The sequence below is a fragment of the Argopecten irradians genome, chromosome 12 (assembly GCF_041381155.1).
Source record: "Argopecten irradians isolate NY chromosome 12, Ai_NY, whole genome shotgun sequence".
NCBI lineage: Eukaryota > Metazoa > Mollusca > Bivalvia > Pectinida > Pectinidae > Argopecten > Argopecten irradians.
The window spans coordinates 16,315,886-16,334,723 of NC_091145.1; the positions used below are offsets into that span (position 1 = coordinate 16,315,886).

Genomic DNA, 18,838 nt, shown 5'->3' on the forward strand with positions numbered 1-18,838 from the left:
CAGCTGCTGAGGTCATTGTATCGGCAGAGGTCATTGGTGATAGTCCTGTAGAGCCAAATGCTATGGTGGAAAGGGGAAGTAAGTCATTAAATGATAAAGGGATCTTGGTCGGAAGGTGTATATTTGATACGCGAGAGGAGTTAATACCAGTAAGAGTAGTTAACCTGTCCGATAAACCCCAGACATTATTTAAACGAACAGTTACGGCCGAGTGTGAAACCATAAGACCTGATCAAGTGACATCCATTCCAGACAACAGCGTGTCTGACAGAGATACAAAACTTAGGCATATGGATACTGCAGAAGGAACTCTACCCCCTCACATGGAACAAGTATTGGAATCATGTGGAGATCATATCAAAGATGAACAGAGAGAGCAAGTAAGGGCAATACTACAGAAACATAGTAAGGTCTTCGCTAAAAACAAGGACGATTTGGGGAAAACAGGAATTGTCCAACACAAGATCGATACTGGACATGCACATCCAATCAAACAACCACCTAGGAGAATACCATTGGCTAAAAGGGAAGATGCAGAAGCAGAAATCAAAAGGATGTTGAAGACTGGAGTGATCAAACCCTCAAAATCACCATGGGCTAGTGGCATTGTGCTAGTGAGAAAGGGAGACAACTCTTGGCGTTTTTGTGTAGATTACCGTAAGCTCAATGAAGTAACCGTAAAAGACTCGTATCCATTACCCAGAATAGATGACTCACTGGATACCTTAAGGGGATCCAAATGGTTTTCAGTCATCGACCTTCAAAGCGGCTACTGGCAAGTAGAAATGGATCCAAAAGACAGAGAGAAAACAGCTTTCTCAACCACCAGTGGATTGTTTGAATTCAACTCCATGCCTTTTGGACTCTGTAATGCTGCTGCAACCTTTGAGAGACTCATGGAGTGTATCTTAGCTGATGAGAGGGGCAATTCAGCTCTGATTTACATTGATGATGTGATTATTTTTGCCGATACATTTGAACAACACTTGGAAAGGTTAGATGTTATACTGGGAAAGATAGGGGGAGCAGGTCTTAAAATATCACCAAAAAAATGCAGGCTTCTACAAAGAGAGGTAAAATTCCTGGGCCATATAGTAAATGAGCAAGGCATAGCACCAGACCCATCCAAGTCGGATGCAGTTTCAAATTGGCCGCAACCTAAGTGTGTGAGAGAGATACGTAGCTTCCTAGGAACAGTCTCATACTACAGGAAATTTATTAAAGGCTTTGCAAATATAGCCAAGCCTTTGCACAAGCTCACAGAGAAAGAAGAGAAATTCCATTGGACCGAGGAATGTCAGACAGCATTTATGACTTTGAAAACGGCTCTGATTACCTCCCCTGTACTCAAGTATCCAGATGTAAAGAAACCGTTTGTTATAGACACAGATGCTAGTAACTTCGGAGTGGGAGGTGTCCTATCACAGCAATATGAAGATGGCGAGCACCCGATCTGTTACTTTAGTAGAACATTGACAAAGGCAGAAAGACAGTACTGTGTAACTCGGAGAGAGTTGTTGGCAATGGTTGAAACAGTGAAACACTTTCATCACTACTTATATGGGGCAAAGTTTCTCATAAGAACTGACCATGGAGCCTTAAATTGGATTAAGCGTTTCAAGAATACTGAAGGACAACTAGCCAGATGGTTGGAATTATTGGACACATATGATTATACTATTCAGCATAGACCAGGGCGTATACATGGTAACGCAGATGGTTTGTCGAGGAGAGGATGTGACCAATGTAAATTCTGTCAGAAAGTGAAGGAGGCTCGTCAGCAACAGGACAATGGAGATATTTTACCTGAAACAGAAAACAGAAATGATATAATTAGAACGGTAACAACCAAATCCAGTGGTTGGACACAGGAAATCCCACAAAATGAGTTGAGAGACCAGCAACAGAAGGATGAAACCCTCAAATATATATGGCAGTGGAAAAAGGCTGGATTACGTCCTAAGTGGAAGGATATTGCATATTTATCAGGGGACGTAAAAGCATACTGGGCTCAATGGGATAGAATTGAGTTAAAAGATGAAGTACTACGTCGTCGTTGGGTCAAAGAGGGATCAGAAAATGTAGTGTGGCAGTTGATCTTACCAAAGAAGTTCACCGAGGACATTATACGGAAGTTACATAGAGATCCGGGATCAGGACATCTGGGCATTACTAGAACGGCAGCCAGAGTAAAGGCCAGATTCTATTGGACTGGAGTAAACAGGACAGTGGGAGGAGAGCGGTAGCACACTGTCCTGAGTGTCAGTCCCGGAAACAACCTAGGCGCAGTACCAGAGGAAAAATGGGACAATATCAAGTAGGAGCTCCCATGGAGAGAATAGGGTTGGATATTATGGTTAACTTACCAGAGTCTTCGAAGGGTAACCGTTATTTACTAGTTATAACTGACTACTTTACACGGTGGGCAGAAGCTTTTCCGATGCCAAATCAGGAGGCTAGTACTGTAGCTGATATCTTGTTGAACAATTTCATTACTCGCTTTGGAATACCAAAACAAATCCATTCGGATCAAGGGAGGCAATTCGAGTCGAACCTCTTCAAAGAATTATGTAAGCGGCTTGGAATTGAGAAAACCCGCACTACTCCTTATCATCCACAAGGAGACGGTCTTGTAGAGAGGTTGAATCGCACGATAGAGGATATGCTAAGCAAGATGGTGTCTAAGGACCAAAAAGATTTGGAAGAGAAATTACCACTAGTGATGTACGCATATAGGTCGTCTGTACATGAAAGTACTAATGAGACCCCAGCTATGATGATGCTTGGACGTGAAGTGGAACTTCCTGTGGACCTTTTATATGGCAAACCCCCGACAGATGAGACTCATCTCGAGAGAACCTCAGTGGATTACTTAGAGAACCTTTGGACCAGAATGTGGGCTGTACATGACCTTGCACGTAAACAGATGACTCGAGCGAGTGACAGACAAAAGAGACACTATGACCTAAATGCTTCGACGACAGTATATAAACCGGGAGATGCTGTATGGGTATACAACACAAGGTTACAGGGTGGTAGTAGAAAGTTAACCAGACCCTGGGAAGGTCCATACATTATAATTCAACAGTTGTCAGACCTAGTGTACAAAGTAAAGAGGGCACCTCGTTCTAAAGTAAAAATAGTAAACATGCAGAAGTTAAAGCCATACCTGGGCAGGGTAAAGAAGTGGTTCGTACCCTCGTCAGATAGGATACTCAGGCCATAGAGACAATCAGGAGAAAACCTATATGGATATTTGATAGTACACCAAATATTAAAAGATTGTTTGTATTCATATGTTTCAGAGAAACATATCACCATGTCTCACCAACATTATGTTACCTACAAAGGAGAGCGTTACCTGCAGGCAGCGCAACCAACCCCCCTTCATCAGTGTGACGATTGCGGCAAGAGGTTTTACAGCAGAGGCCAGCTGAATCGGCATGTCAAGTCGGTACATGGGCCTCGTTTGTATTGCCATATGTGTAACTTTTTCTACTCCTGGAGCGAGGGCCTACCGATTGAGGGAACACATGAGGGACCATCAGGAGAGACCCCGTCCTAGAGGGAACCCAAGAGGGAGACGGCCGAGGGAGGTGGCGAGGGATCAGGTGACATTTGACCCACCTAGGAGGACGGACATCACACCCCCTCAGACCAGTATGTTGGATAGGTGTCCTCCATCCCCTCTGTTGTCAGAGTGGGGGACTTCGCCGCTTGTGGTTCTGGGAGAGGAGGTGGACCTTTTGGGCCTGGGCGACATGGAGCTCCTGAAGTGACCAAGGAAGCCAGAGTAGGAGAGGAGGCTGGACCAGTGATAGGAACCACCCAACTGGATACCAGACAAGTACTAGCATCTACACCAGTGGTGGAGACAGCGACCAGTGGGACTATTGTGGCTCAACAATCGACACAGGGTGGCGCCGAGATGGTGGAAGATGTAGTTGTGCCGGAGGATATCCCTCATACCCGGGGCGGCTGTGACGGCTGAGGAGCCTACGCCTACTGAGACAGCACAGGTACCCCAGGCTAGCCATGACCATAGTATGTTGGACAGTAAGCAGACTGCTTTGAACTTCGAGTACTTGGCAGGCAGAGGATCCGCGGTTCTTTTTCTTGGTGCCCCTAGTTCTATCCTGGAGGGGAATACTGCACAACTCTTGAAGAAGAACAAGAACAGAGCGAGGAGCCAGGGACAGCAATTCAAACGATATTTTGTGCCCGAGGGATTTCTCAGTGTGCGACGTGTAGAGAGGGCGACACTTCCAGACGGGACGACGTATCAATTGACCGACTTTTGGACCAAGGACCCTGAATGTAAGAAGACTTCCGACAAGGCGACGCAGACGTAGACCAATTTTAGTAGGTAGTTGGGATGGGGGGTGGATATTTCTAATATTTTGATATTAATAGGCCTATGTAAATGATTTGTATCATTATAGTAATTACTAGCGAGTAATTTTAAACTTTTCACATAGTGCCACAATAGTGTGTTGTGTTAGTATAACCAAACACTAGTAAGAATGTTGACGAGTGACGGTGTATATTATATAGGTACAGTGTGTATTTAGTACCATGCTATTGTCATATAGTGTGAGAATTATTATAATTGTATAGTGTTTATACAAGGTAAATATTTCTGTGAGTGGTACATAGAGATTTATGTGAAGACTGGTGAGAAAGTGTACATGTTTGTACATCCAATATTTTATACTAGAAGAGTTAGCAGTAAACTCAGAAGTATGATACAAGAGAATAGAGAATATTTAGAGAGTTTGAAAGTGGTGTGTAATCATTAAGCACATTTATCGATAAATAATTTTTTAGTCCATGTTTATTAATTTAATTGTTATATCCTTGATAGTGTAAATATAAACGACGTAATTTAAGACGAGTGTAACCGAAGAATAAGAATTGTACAGAAATATCATGTTTATGTGTATATCTTTAACTAATTCATTATTTGTGATAGTTTAGCCCACAATAGCATAAGTATAACTACATGTGAAAGATGGTAAACTACACCTTATGTTGTATTTAGGTATGTCCGGGGCGGACATTTTAGTGAGGTGGGAGTAATGTAGCGTGACTAGAATTACGTCTATTGTACATATATCTATAGATGGTTATTATTGTCATCATTCCATGTATTAAGTAAAGATAAGTTTGTAATGTTTAATATACGATGACATGTTTACGTTTACAGTTGTACTAGCCGGCCATGTGACTGGATGAAGTTTGTGAGATTGTCGTATTGACCCGCGGTAACAATACGTGTTACGATTATTCTAGGTTTTAGCGAGTTGTATCTTATCTACGCGATGTCGAGTTTACCTATATTACGGTCGTTAAGTGATGTTATTTGCCATCTTAGGCATCGTGAATCTTGCAAACTTCAGACAGCCTTTTCCGCTTCGACTATTGTGTTGCGCATGTCCGCGGTTGGGAATCACATTTCCGGTTTGGTTATTTTGGCCAGCCAATCAGCGTGACGGAGTGCCCGCATGCGAATTCGGGGCATCGGGGGGCATCTTATGCCCCCGGGTCAGTTGCGCCCCTGTAGTCGATGAGGTAAGTCGTGTTCTCGATCTCGGAACCGATAACCTAGGGTCTACGTAACTCAGCCCCTATCTTCCCATGTAAATGGCTTTGGTGTATTAAGTGTGATGTCATAGTTAGGCTATTAATAGAACAGGGGTTTTACAGCTTGTCTATTCGGTTTATTTACATTAGCGACGCTGTCAAGGTCGTAGACTTGCGGTAGTTCCAGATAGTGTGGTACTACAATAGAGTAGTGGGAATAGAAATAGTATTAATTTGTTGTGGGATACTACTATAAAGAAAATAGTATTTATCTGTAATAAGTGAATTAATGTGGAATTATACTATTGAGATCTATTCTACTGTAGCTATAATGTATTATAACTGTTAGATATTGTACTGTGTGTTATCTGTAATCTCCTGGTTGTTTATATGGCCATGTAAATAATAATACAAACACTGAAACTTGATTTACTGAGTTTGTCAATTCTGTCACTGAGTGGTTGAACTTAAATATCTATAGCCTTGCTACCAAAGGCGTAATAGTGATACCTCGCTACCAGAGGTTGTACCTGTGGAAACCTTGTTACCAAAGGTGTAAGTTGTACCTCGCTACCAGGGGTTTGAACCTTGTTGCCAAAGGTTATAGAGCACCTCGCCTACCAGAGGGCTATACTATTTAAGTAGACTCGAGCACGTTACACATGTACTGGTATATATATAATAATCATCTATGTATATTAATGCAAACGAAAAATAATTTGCAGTAAACGTCCGTATTTTATCGCATTTTACAACCCAAGCTTTGCGTAAATTCATAATTCTACATGTCTTGTCTATCTATGGTATTTTAACTTTATCAACGCCTAAAATATAACATGCTTAAGAGTCGAGGAATAACGGAATGCTGCAAGTTGTTGACAGATACATTTAAAAAAGTGTTTGAAATTCCATCAAAGAAGCAAGTTGATGAGAGTGTTTACTCATGTTTTGTCTATCTGGCGATTATGATTGTTAATTTTAAGGACATGATCGATCAAATTGGAGCTTTATGACGCTTCTTTCTTTCAGATTCCAGCAACGATACCAGTATTTAAACTTAATTTACAATATATCGGCATCGGCATCATCTTGGCCGTGAGAGTCATGATAGTCGTTTCTAAATCTGATTTTCGTAATACTATATGTACCTGAGAATAACGTAGATTTCAAATGAATTACCAGTTAACATTGTTTTGTTTATTTTACAGTGGATGCCTATGCAATCAAGCATGTTATTTTTACAATTATTGAAATATATGCTTATCACAACTAACCATTTAATTGATTTATAGTATACTGTTAACCAGCTTTCGTTTGAATTAAGATCGCAGAGACAATCTTTCGCGAAATAAAAAATTGTATATTCACGAATACCTCGCACAAAGATGAATTCTGGTTTGCAGTACCATTAGGAATATGTATGAATAATTCAATTTTGCTTGTTACGAGTATTTTCATTGGCTTAAAAATTACTTTATTAGCCCATAAAGGAAAAAAAAATGACGTCGCCGTTTGTGACGTTGCTTCTGATTGGCCGAGATGACGGCGTTATGATTTCATAGACAGAAGAGTCCCGAAATGAATTTTGAGTATTAAAGAGATTATCTAAATCGAAAAATTGAATTATTAGGATTAATTTGAATAGATTTTTTATGTTATGGAGATATAACACAAAAATATGAGTGTACTCTCACATAAACCACTTCGCGATTTATTTAGAGTACTCTACATTTACTCTATTGTATGACTCATTTGTTTTATTTGTTTTCAGCTTGAACCACATTGATACATTAAGGGTCCTGGGTTTGTTTTTAGTTAGTTAATTGCAACCTGTCTTTGTATTCAGCTGAAATTAATGTTATTCAAGGCTTTGATATTTTTTCTAATAATATGATCATACAGTAAAACTAATGTGCTTTCCTTTTTTCATTTCAGATCGTACGATGTCCGGGGTTCAAGTAAGTTAATATACCTTACTTGCACATACATTCAATATTTTAAAGAAAGATATGACTCAAATGGCATATTGTCTTAAATCCATAACATAATTAATTATAACTTTACTGTGGGGAAAAGTTATTAAAATTATCACAAAACGTATTATAATCAATAATGTCAGTACAATGTAATGATAAAAAACAATCCTTGAACTGTTATTTTTGTCATAGCTGTTCATTCGTATTAATAGATATATTATGGTTGGTTTGGAAATGAAAACATAAATATATAATGTATTTTATTGCGTTTCAGGTACAATGAAACACAGCCCTCTAAAGATGGAGTCCTATAAGGGCGAACCCATACTACAGACGTGGAGCCCGTACCGCGCGGCCGACCAAGTAGCTCTGATATCTATGCCAAATAAGATGGTAAGTTGATAAGATAGTTTCAATAAGATAACTCACAAAAGGCGAATACTTTTACCGTGATGGATTAAGTGGGTTTATTTACGGAAAAGTGTTATATTAAAAATAATATGTACGATATAATCTTTTATACTTGTTGCGGACTCAATTTAGTAAGATAATATCTTAGCGAATTTTAAAAATTGAAACACTTATAAAATTGACATTCTGTTAAGGATAGGAAGAAACAATGTAGTTCTAGGAGAATGGATCTTAGTTTATTCGTATCGGCGCAGTAAACTAATACACCAAGAGATGAAACCGATTATATTTATTGGCTTACATTTAAATAATATAGAGAACCTGTTTTCGTTCAATATTATTTTGTTATATATGGTGTGTTTGATCTGGTACAAAACAATTATGTCTTTCTGAGCAGATGCTGATAAATCTCGGAGTTACAGTGCCTTTGTGAGCTCATTAGCAATGCTAAGTTATTATAATATGAAATGCTATGTATATTGAAAGGTTTTAGCTCGGTGTAGGAGAGAAAGACACGCAAAAATGGTCTATACTTAATGGATTGTTTCCGACGTGATAATTATATTTATTATTACGGAAAAATTCATTGTTCCTTTATTGTATTGTAGCAAACAAACATTGGAAGAACTCCGAGCGGTAGAACTAAACGCCCAACTGCTGATTTAGTGGGTAAAAAATCCAAAGACAGTATTCCAAAGCCCGCATTCTTAAAATCTAGGGACCTAATGTCTACCAAAGGGAGCACAGTAGATCTGTCCTCAACCAAATCTCAAAACGGAGATTTGGCTAGTAGAGCAGGAAAGGGCAAATCTACATTATCAGAAGATGGCGATCAGGCTGCAGAAGAAACGACAGAGATCTTGCAACCGAACGATCAATTCGAGGACACAGAAATAAGCAGAGAAAACTCAATGTTGCCATCTATACGAGATAGGAAATTGGCGAAAGCAGCAAAGAAACGTGCCAAAAATGGTGGCGGCGGTGGGATGGAGATGAAAACATTGAACGGAAAGGTTGGACAGAAACATAAAGAACCTTTCAAGTCGGTGCCAAATGGTGAGGATGAAATGGACATTATCACGAGGAGTGTTCAAAGTGCCGTGACGCCTGCCTCTACTGTGAATTCTATAAGGAACGAACTCAAATCAGGGCTGCCTGATAAAAACGTAGTGACTAGTTTTAGTGGACCAGGCCGAAATAGTCGAGCGTCAGGATCATTAGTGGATATAGCTTAATGAAGATTATTTTTGGCCAGACGAAAACAATCGAGCGTTATTTGTAGAGTACATATTGCATAGAATTTCAGCCATGTTTTTTATAATCTATTCCATGTTTTCAAAAAGGAAAACATTATTTATACAAGAGACTACATTTATAGTTCACCAATATTGCATGTAACGATGTTTAAATGTGATGTATTGCAATCAATGACGTTCATACGTATGAGTTGTGAATATATTCGTCGAGTTAATATATATAACGTTCATAAATTCGAGTCTTAACCTCGTTCACTCGATATCATCGGGGCATGATAACACTCTATTTATTCGGGTATTTGAATTTACTTATATAAAATATCGATTATGTTCAGTTTAACGTGAAAAGTACAAGTTTGGACCAAACAAGAAATATTTATTTAATTATATATTAAATTCGAGTACGCGAGGTTCAACTATATCCATGGTAGGTGCCTATGTTAAAGATACTGGGTCGTCTATATTTTGGCCAATTATTTTTACAATACTATAATGATAATCAATTTGGTAGATAACATTTTACATATGTTACATACTTACAAGTCAGCTCAAGACAATTTGAAACAAACTTTAGGTATTTATGCAAGTGTTATTATGCAAGTGTTATTATCTTTTAACTTGCACTTAGGGAAGAAGAAATCAAATAAGTACATTTTTTTTGTTTAGAGACTTTGTTTAAGTTTATCTATTTAATGTTTATATTAGTAATGTTAAAAAGTAAACACATGCCATTTATCAAATCTGCTTGACGATGATCTAATCCCTTATCAAGACACAAAATAAACAAATAAAACATGTTATGAACAGTCACAAATGTAGTAAGACGTGAACAAATAAAAACGATATGGATAAACTATGGCAATATCGTAACGTATTGTTTTAATCCTCGGCTAAGATGAATATATTCATATATAGTTGTATTATTTTTATTGAAATAGCTAGATATACCTGTATGATTCTGTGATAATATTCTATTTTGTCAATACATAAATCAACGAACAAATCTTTGATATACAATTGATACGATTAATATGTGTTTTCCTCCGCGATGCTTTGTTATACAAAACCAATTTTATGAATCAAACTTTTCAATGAAAGGAATACTTCTTGCCAGATTTAATTTTAAAATTATATGTAGTAAGATAAGGACGATATCCTAAAAAATCAGTATTAAATATTACGGTAATAAAACATGAAATGAGATAACTAGCACATTGGCAAATGGAGCCTTTGATATGTAACTGTTTAATTTCAAATTGTCTTAGCATATGTTGCTTTGGTTTATCACAAAACAATGTAATAAGATGTGTCACGGATTTTTATTCGGGACGCAATTGATTATTTTTAATATATTTATCATGAAGTAAAATTAGAAGCTCAAACTTTTCAATGGTGTAATGGTGTAAAGTAAATAACTTTTGTAACTGAAGAATAATACTACTTCGTCTGCACCTGTTTTTAAAGAGACAAATACCATCTGTCAGCGGTGGAATATCATAAACTCCTAAATTAATGAAGTGCATCCATGTGTGATATCCGTTTCACAAAGTACTTTTTCCTTTTGTATCGATTACCTTTGGGTGATTTTCTGTTAGATGTAAAATATATTGCTCATTTAAATCATTGTTATACTACTATTGTTATACAATATTCCATGACAATTCCGTACTTGTTAATTAGTCGTTTTTGCATATTACAAAGTATTCATTGTGACGTCATTGTTTTGTGAGCGAAACTCGCATCGTTTTCTCTGAAAAGTATGACGTCGCGGTCGAAAACACGTGACGTAACAATCAATGCTTACTTGTAAGGGCAGATTACTCTGCAATATGCAAGGAAAGAATACATTGTTATCGATGATAAGTTTGTGTTGTTACATTAGATATGTTCATAGCATGGTTACTTTGTTAAACGAAGTTTGTATGCGACATATTGAGCAATCAATTACAGACGTATCTAACCCATTGTATGTAGTTGTACAATCAATAACTGTAATTACAAATGTTAATTTATTCTAATTTATTGATATACTACAGTGTAACTTGTCTAAACTGGATGCCATCGGAGCAAGTATATTTGGCCGGTATATGCAGGTATCTGAATTGTATGGGTTTATATACTACAATTAAGAAATGGGGTGCGATGTATTATGAAGCCCCGATATTGACAGTGATCCGGATTAGACATTGACGGGTATTGGCAGAGGTTACACTGTAAATACCGTTATGCCACAAATCTTTATTTATTTGTGTATTTATTTTCTCGCAAATATTATAAATCCTTGCTTGTTTTTGTAAACATGTAAACAACAACAATAACATTCTCAAAGTGCCGTTATTTTTAATGATTACTTTAAATTTCTTAAACGAGAGCTACAAAACAATTGTCCCATAACAATATGGCAAGACTCTATATATAGGAAAGATTTGATAATAAAGGACTCATCAATATATAAATTTGAGCCTACTGAGCATGTAAGGCATTTCTCGTAATAAACGTCAAAATACAAGTCTCGTTTACGGAAACTGCTGGTGATTTTTCTTGAATCAAACAACGGTTTTAGATCTATAAATAAGCAAGTTTCTTGCCTAAAACGTTTCATTAACGTATGAAATAAGCTCAAAATTTATAAACATTTTGAAGACAGAAATTCTACAGAAAATTTAAAAGGAACGTGTATAACATATCGCTCCATGATAAACCTTAAGAAACCACTAAAATAAGAAAACGCCCAAAGACGACGAATTTGTAAAATAATAATTTCAATGTCCATTATTATTTAATTTTGATGTTTATGCTCGATAATGTATATTATTTATAGCCAATCATGATATTATGATAATTTGTTGATCATCCATAAGCATTACTTTTATGTTTTTGATTATGTAAGCATGATTTCAGACAATGTTGTTAAATATGTCCATGGTTATAATTGACACATTTACTGAATGTTTTTTTTTCTACACAATATCTGAAGACAATGCGGTACTTCTCGATATAAGTCAATATTTCAAATAAATCACAATTAACATAAAATTTGAGTTTGGGTTTTATGTTACTTAATGATGGTCACCTTTTATGCTAAGAACACCACATGATGAACAATGACCTATTAACTCAACAGCATAATAAAAACTCTATTGAAATATAATGTAAAATTTCTCATGAAAGCATTTTTAAAATTTTTAACCATTCACACATGACTAATAAATTCATAATATATATATATATATAGATAAAGGATCTTAAATGAGTGTTTCATATGACCTTTTTTGAAAACGAGTCTAAGAAAATATTTATTTATGTGAGCCTTTGCGAGACGAATTTTATAAAATCTTATGTGATATTAAAACAAATTTAAGATTTTTTTTTATCGAATAACTACAGCAAATTATATTTCAAAGAATCTTAATTTCAAAATGTGTTTAAGGTACCGACACCCTCGAAACCTGACGTCACGTAATTGTTTAATGACGTCAAGTAATGACGTCACAAGGAATATTCCAGCCAATGACAATCCCACCAGGGTATATTACTCGAGACAGGTGCATCCATGTTTCGCGGATTAAGTTACTAGCTAACAGGCGCATTATGTGATAAATACAAATGAGACTGTACATACTATCCTATGTCTTTGTTTTTAAATAATAAGAAAATAGGTAACAACGTATTGTAAACGAATCTTATTTTGTAACGGGTTTTAATAAAATTAAGAAATACTGGTAAGGGGACCATTCGATGATGCAAATATTTTCTCATGAACCATGAAGCAAATTTCCCATAAAAGTATTATTGTACATTCCTTATGAAAAGTGAAATGCGTTATTGTTAAGAATCTTGATTGATAACATTGGAATCCCTGATACGTCTAGCTCTATACGATTAACTAGGTCGGATGTATACGCTATACCGATGATAGAGTCTGGCTCCGGTAAGATTCGCAAATGCAACAGATATAGCTGCATGCAATTATATTGCTAGTTATATCTCCTTTGTAAACAAAAAGTACTTTTTCAAACATCATCGTACAACTAAAAAAGATAAAATATACCAGAGTGATTGGAATAGTTCTAGCCAGACAAACGGTACTTTACTTTCGCATATTTCCGGTTCGGCCTACAATGTAACCCCAACAATGTGTAATGGCGGAGAGCGAGCTAGATTTCGTGTCGTGTACACTTATCACTGAAGTGGACATTTCACAGTGATAACACCTACAAAAACATTCATTGTATCAGATTAATCGATCTAGATACCAATTTTCTTCATGACCTAACTGTCCCTGTAAGAATTAAATAAAATAAGGATATATTATAGATGAAAAATTAGTTCAGCATTAAAATGCGACAAACAGTTGCTAGTGTCCACTATAACTTGTCAGAATACTATGGATAGAAACTTAGGCAGTTATGTTATACTACATAATGATGTGCGACTACTGTGTTTCTGACTGTGAATTGTATACAATATTAACAGCTGTAACACGTGTATTCATCTAACTAATATATAACAAACAAGAATCAGTTTATTCTAGACAAGACCTATATTTCTAACAAGAGGGCGCTAAGGGGCCTTATCCGGGTACTATCTGAATATCATGTGCAACAGTCATATAGGAAAATTAAATAATAAATGTTGTGATGGTGCCGATCTTGGATTTCGGATCGACCCGGAAAAATCAACATTAACAACACTTTTCGGTACCATTCAGCGATAATTTCAGGCAAATTATAAGCGGTATTGCACAAGCAGAATTGGAGAAGGAAGCATTCACAATTGTGATTTCAATGATGGTCGGTTGTGGCGGCCCAACTGGATTTCGGCTCGACCCGAAAAATAACAACACTTTGTCGGGACCATGTCGGGATAATTTCAGGCAAGTTTCAGCCAATTCGCACTAGTATAACTCACTACAGTAAGAGCGATTTTTGTACTTTTAGATACAAGTTGCTTTAATTCCCGTATGCCAGGGTTCGGCATACGAGATGTTGACCACTATTGTGTTAAGGCGGCCAGGTAGGGAGTTTGTAAAATTTCTCACAACGTTACCGTAGTTAACTTTAACAATAATTACAGATACTCAAACTTATATTATAACTTGTTTGACACTAATTTATGTGCAAATGCTAAATTGTCCCTTTAAAATATTTTAATCAAATATAGATGAAAATACTTATAAATATCGTAGATATCATATAACATTTGACAAACAAATATAGGAACTAATCTAAAACTTCTTCTATGAAATAAGGCATTTTGAGTTGAGAATCATTTTGAATTGAGAATCATTTTGAAATGATAATCCTTTTTAAATGAGAAGCGTTTTACTATACAAAACGAATGTTCGGTCATAAACAAAATATTTCAACAGAAAAATATCGATTTAACTTACACAATTAAAATAATTGATTTTTGTGAATAATTACCTATCTGAAAATAAAATATACTGGTGAATCAATGACGTTGAAAATTCTACTAAATGCGCATCAAGTTCATTTCACGGAACAGCTCCATGACATTCACAAACACCCCTTATCATAATACTTATGATCTAGAAAGAAATTGTACGATCACGTTGACTATGTAGGTAAAATGTTAAACATACTACTACTAACCTTTCAAATCTAGGTCACAAAGGCTGATGTCCACTTAGGTCAGTTGCCGTAGTACATGCTCTGACCTTAGTCGGTGATCTTCTTCATGGGGCTTTGGTTCACAAAATAACTGAAACTAGCCACAATCAACAGACCTGTTCACACAAACAACCCAATCCCTAAGAAAAGCCCAACCTTGTTTATACATTAATATGCAAATTGTATTAGTCGAACCAATCATATCTTAGCACAACTATGTCGATACAGTTATCTATATCAGTGTGATTAGATTACCATAACAGGCGAAGGCATATTGTGAACGTTAATTGGCACCTGTTTAGCTTCCAGTGACAGAGAGAGACACAGACTTCATGCAGGTGATTACTAAACATAGTAAGTAAGTTATAGCTTTCCTAAACACCTTTACTCGAAAAAATTATCGTGATATTATAAGGAGGTGCTTACTTTAAGATGGGATTTTGTTTTGACCAAAATCATTGAAGTTAATGATATTAAACCAAGTTCCTTTCGCGTGCAATTTAGTTCTCGCTTATTTTCGCGATCCAAGTAAAATTTCGCGGAATATGTATATCGCATAATATGCATTCTTCACTGTTTATAATTGATCATGAATTTTCCATTGCTTACTTCGAACTTAGGGGAGCAGTGTCAAGTCTATCACGAACTTATGAATAGTAACTTGAGGAAGCCGCGAAATGTAGTCGCACAGATAAAGAGTGCGGGTATACAATAGATGCGAAATCCCTATGAAATAATTTGGGACTTTGTCCAAGAACACCCTAGTGTCTACATGGAAAATACGATTTCGGTTCCCAATCATATCGTCTGTGTATGCTATATCTAGTATACAATGGAGCTGTAAGTAATGTAGGTGTTTGTATAAATTAATAATAATTCTGTGAGAACAACGTATTGTTATAGCGAGTGATTATGAATAGTGAAAAGTTGTGTGATTGTGATGCGAATTTTGTACGACAGCCTGCAAGGAATATTAGAAGCTCAGATGTTTATTTATTTGTCGAGATGTTAATATTTTGGATTCGTGGGTTGAAATTATTTGTAATTAAAAATTGTGGTATTTTTCGCTATAAGAATGAATCCTTACGAAATAAAGGTTGAAGTTAATATGTAACATGGATAACGTAGAAAATATGTACAAAAAGTTCAACATCAGTTACTATATATTCAAATAAGTAAGATAGAACAACAATGATGACAATGGGAAAATATCAACTCATAAATTACAATAGATTCACATTTCACCTTAGACAATAAGATCACAACTACGCATTATAAACCACTTACTGCAACCTGTTGGTCATTAACATATGAATACGAGATATATTACCAAAGATGAGGATTATAAATTAAACTATCAGAGGGTTTTTAATGGTCATATTTGATTAAATTAAGATATCAATACATTAATTGCATGTCTAAATTATGTATATAAAGACTTTTAAAATATACACAATATTGAAAGCTTTCGATGGGAGCATGTAGTGATGCTGTGAAAATTATTTCAAAATTGTGGTTTGTGTAACAGTAACCGCCATTTGTAACTCAGAAACCATACAAAAAGAAACTAGGTTTTTTTTATATGAGGGGAGGCCCCTCTGTTAGAACAGTATCCTGAAGCTGTCTTAGATTCTAGCTTAGCATATCGGTGAAAAATATTTTAATCAATACAGTAGCTTTGAGTACTTTTGCTAATATGTTACAAGCAACTTGTAATTAATATAAGGCATTGTTTCAATATTTACGGTTAAATACTTAAATTAAAACAATTCAATGAATAAGTTTGTTTGAAAGGTAATACACGGTATATACATGTAAGATATACTATTTGAATATTGATGAATTATAAGAACAACACACATCCGATCAGTTTGACAATACTATATAGCTGCTATTGTATCGAGCGTGTTGATTTAATTTGCGATTCAATCAGCGAGAAATTTTCTAACAACGATTAAGTCAAAATACTGTTTGCAGTTCGTATATGAATGAAGCGTAAAATTTTATACATGCGAATAAATTCCGTTTACACAACCGCGAAAAAGTTCACCAGCGAAATTAAACTACTATACCGTTTATAACAGTTATAAGGTTATTCTGAGGAATACTGAATTCAGAGAGTGGAACTTTCAACTATTTGGCTGGAATCATTCACTTTACGATTTGGATTATGTTTAAATTTCAATTAGTCCATCTATAAACGTGCACTATTTAAGTTGAAAATAAATAAAAAAAACTTCTTTGATTGGTTTGGGATTATATCAAAAAGATAAATTGCTGAAATTAAATAAGACGTTTTAAGCTCAACCATAATTCATTCAATAACATAGAAGCATCGATTTTTTTTCTTTCGTTATTTTAAATGCGTTTCTGGAGATTATTTCTATATTTTTCTGTATTTTAAATTGGAGTACCGACCGTGTAAACATAATTTAATTTTTTGTTTATTCTATTGAGAAAAAATATTAAATGTTTTATTTAATTTATTTATATTTTATCCGACGATATAATCATGTTTACTCCCCTGGTTATACAGATTTAAATTTTATTTTTATTTCAGAAATGAAGGTCTGCTGTACTTATTCTTAATCCTAGCAGCTACAACAGGCAAAGGGTGGTATTTTTCATATTTGGTAGCTCAAAACAAGGAAAACTAGCAATTGTTTAAAATGTAACATGGAAAAAGTCACTATCAAGTTCTAAAACTTGATCTTGCTTGACTCTAAAAGGATGTAAAAAGATATTTTTTTAAAATCTACTCTGGAAGAGTGAAAACAACAGTTTTTAGTAACTAAAGTAAGTTTCAAATGGTTTCGAGTACGATTTTGGAAAGAAAAATGATACATTTATAGCTATTGAAATAATATGGCATTATCCAGTTAATGAATATTCTGATTATCTAAAACAGTAAAGATTGGTCTTATTTTCAAGCATTCAACGATATCAAACAATGAAAATAATATGTTTTAGACTTAGTATCAAAGCAACAATATCATGACTAAATGTATTCACTTAAAAGGTATGGTTTAGCCAATGGGTAAATGCCAATAAACTGGCCGTCAACAAAGACAAAGAAGGTGTTTCCGATCACAACGTCTATTTGTTTTGTGGAATTTCAAAACAATTTGATAATAATTATCACCTTTAGCAAAATATAGATCAATGTGGATTGGACCACACCCTCTGTTGTAACTGATATGAAGAAATAAGTTCAGATCGAGCCAGTACATTAAAAGGTTACACTAGCCTTGTTGCCGGTGGTTTTCTCGATGTGTACTCATTAACCCACATGATTAATGCGCTAATCACCGTGGAAAACGTTTACTTTTATTAAAACAAGACTAAACAAAAAATATCGCTATCCTTACTAAAAAGGCAAAATAAAGTGAGGTAAAGAAACCATGTACTATACATATCAATAATGGCTCGTTGAACAACCTACATATTTCTAAATAATATACATAGATATAATCTGTTTACTATATATCTGTTGATGTTCAAATATTGTTACAATGTATTGTGAGCTGAATGCGTGTATGCCCAACTAAAATTTATATTGTTATTAGTTATTATGTAGAAATGGCATGTCGATGCCACAACTGTCACGTATGACACGACGACGGTGCCTGGGTTTTTCCACCGGATCAGTCCAGTGACAAAACCCGACACGACACCAGGCGGTGTGTTGTTGGATGTATTCCATAACTGTGAAGCGTTAGGGAAACGCCTCCTGTGATGCTGATATTTCACCAGACATGGGCTAAAAAAATACTGCGCAAAATATTGTTAAAATCCCTTGTGGTGAGTTGTTATCGACTAATAAACAGACGAATGCATGGCTTAATATATTAATAATTACAGGGGTTATTTTAACTGTGCGAGACTTAGATAAAAACCGATGAGTGACGAGGCTTTGGGCGAGTCATATCAGACTTTCCGTGTAGAGTACCAAGGGACCTGAATGGACGTTTCATTCACC

At 35.6% G+C, this 18,838-nt stretch overlaps 1 protein-coding gene across 2 annotated transcripts; it reads left to right on the forward strand.

The window, feature by feature from the left end:
• Positions 1-4,130: 4,130 nt before the first annotated feature.
• On the forward strand, positions 4,131-11,757 carry LOC138336251 (uncharacterized). 2 transcript variants are annotated; one of them, XM_069285662.1, is made up of 5 exons: positions 4,131-4,362; positions 5,207-5,571; positions 7,519-7,541; positions 7,834-7,952; positions 8,579-11,757. In XM_069285662.1, exons 2-5 carry the CDS (start codon positions 5,567-5,569, stop codon positions 9,203-9,205), a joined length of 774 nt encoding a protein of 257 aa, XP_069141763.1. In that variant the 5' UTR covers positions 4,131-4,362; positions 5,207-5,566; the 3' UTR covers positions 9,206-11,757. The 2 variants fall into 2 exon arrangements, with proteins under 2 accessions (XP_069141763.1, XP_069141762.1); XM_069285661.1 differs by lacking the exon at positions 4,131-4,362 and having other exon boundaries at positions 4,828-5,571.
• Positions 11,758-18,838: the final 7,081 nt, after the last annotated feature.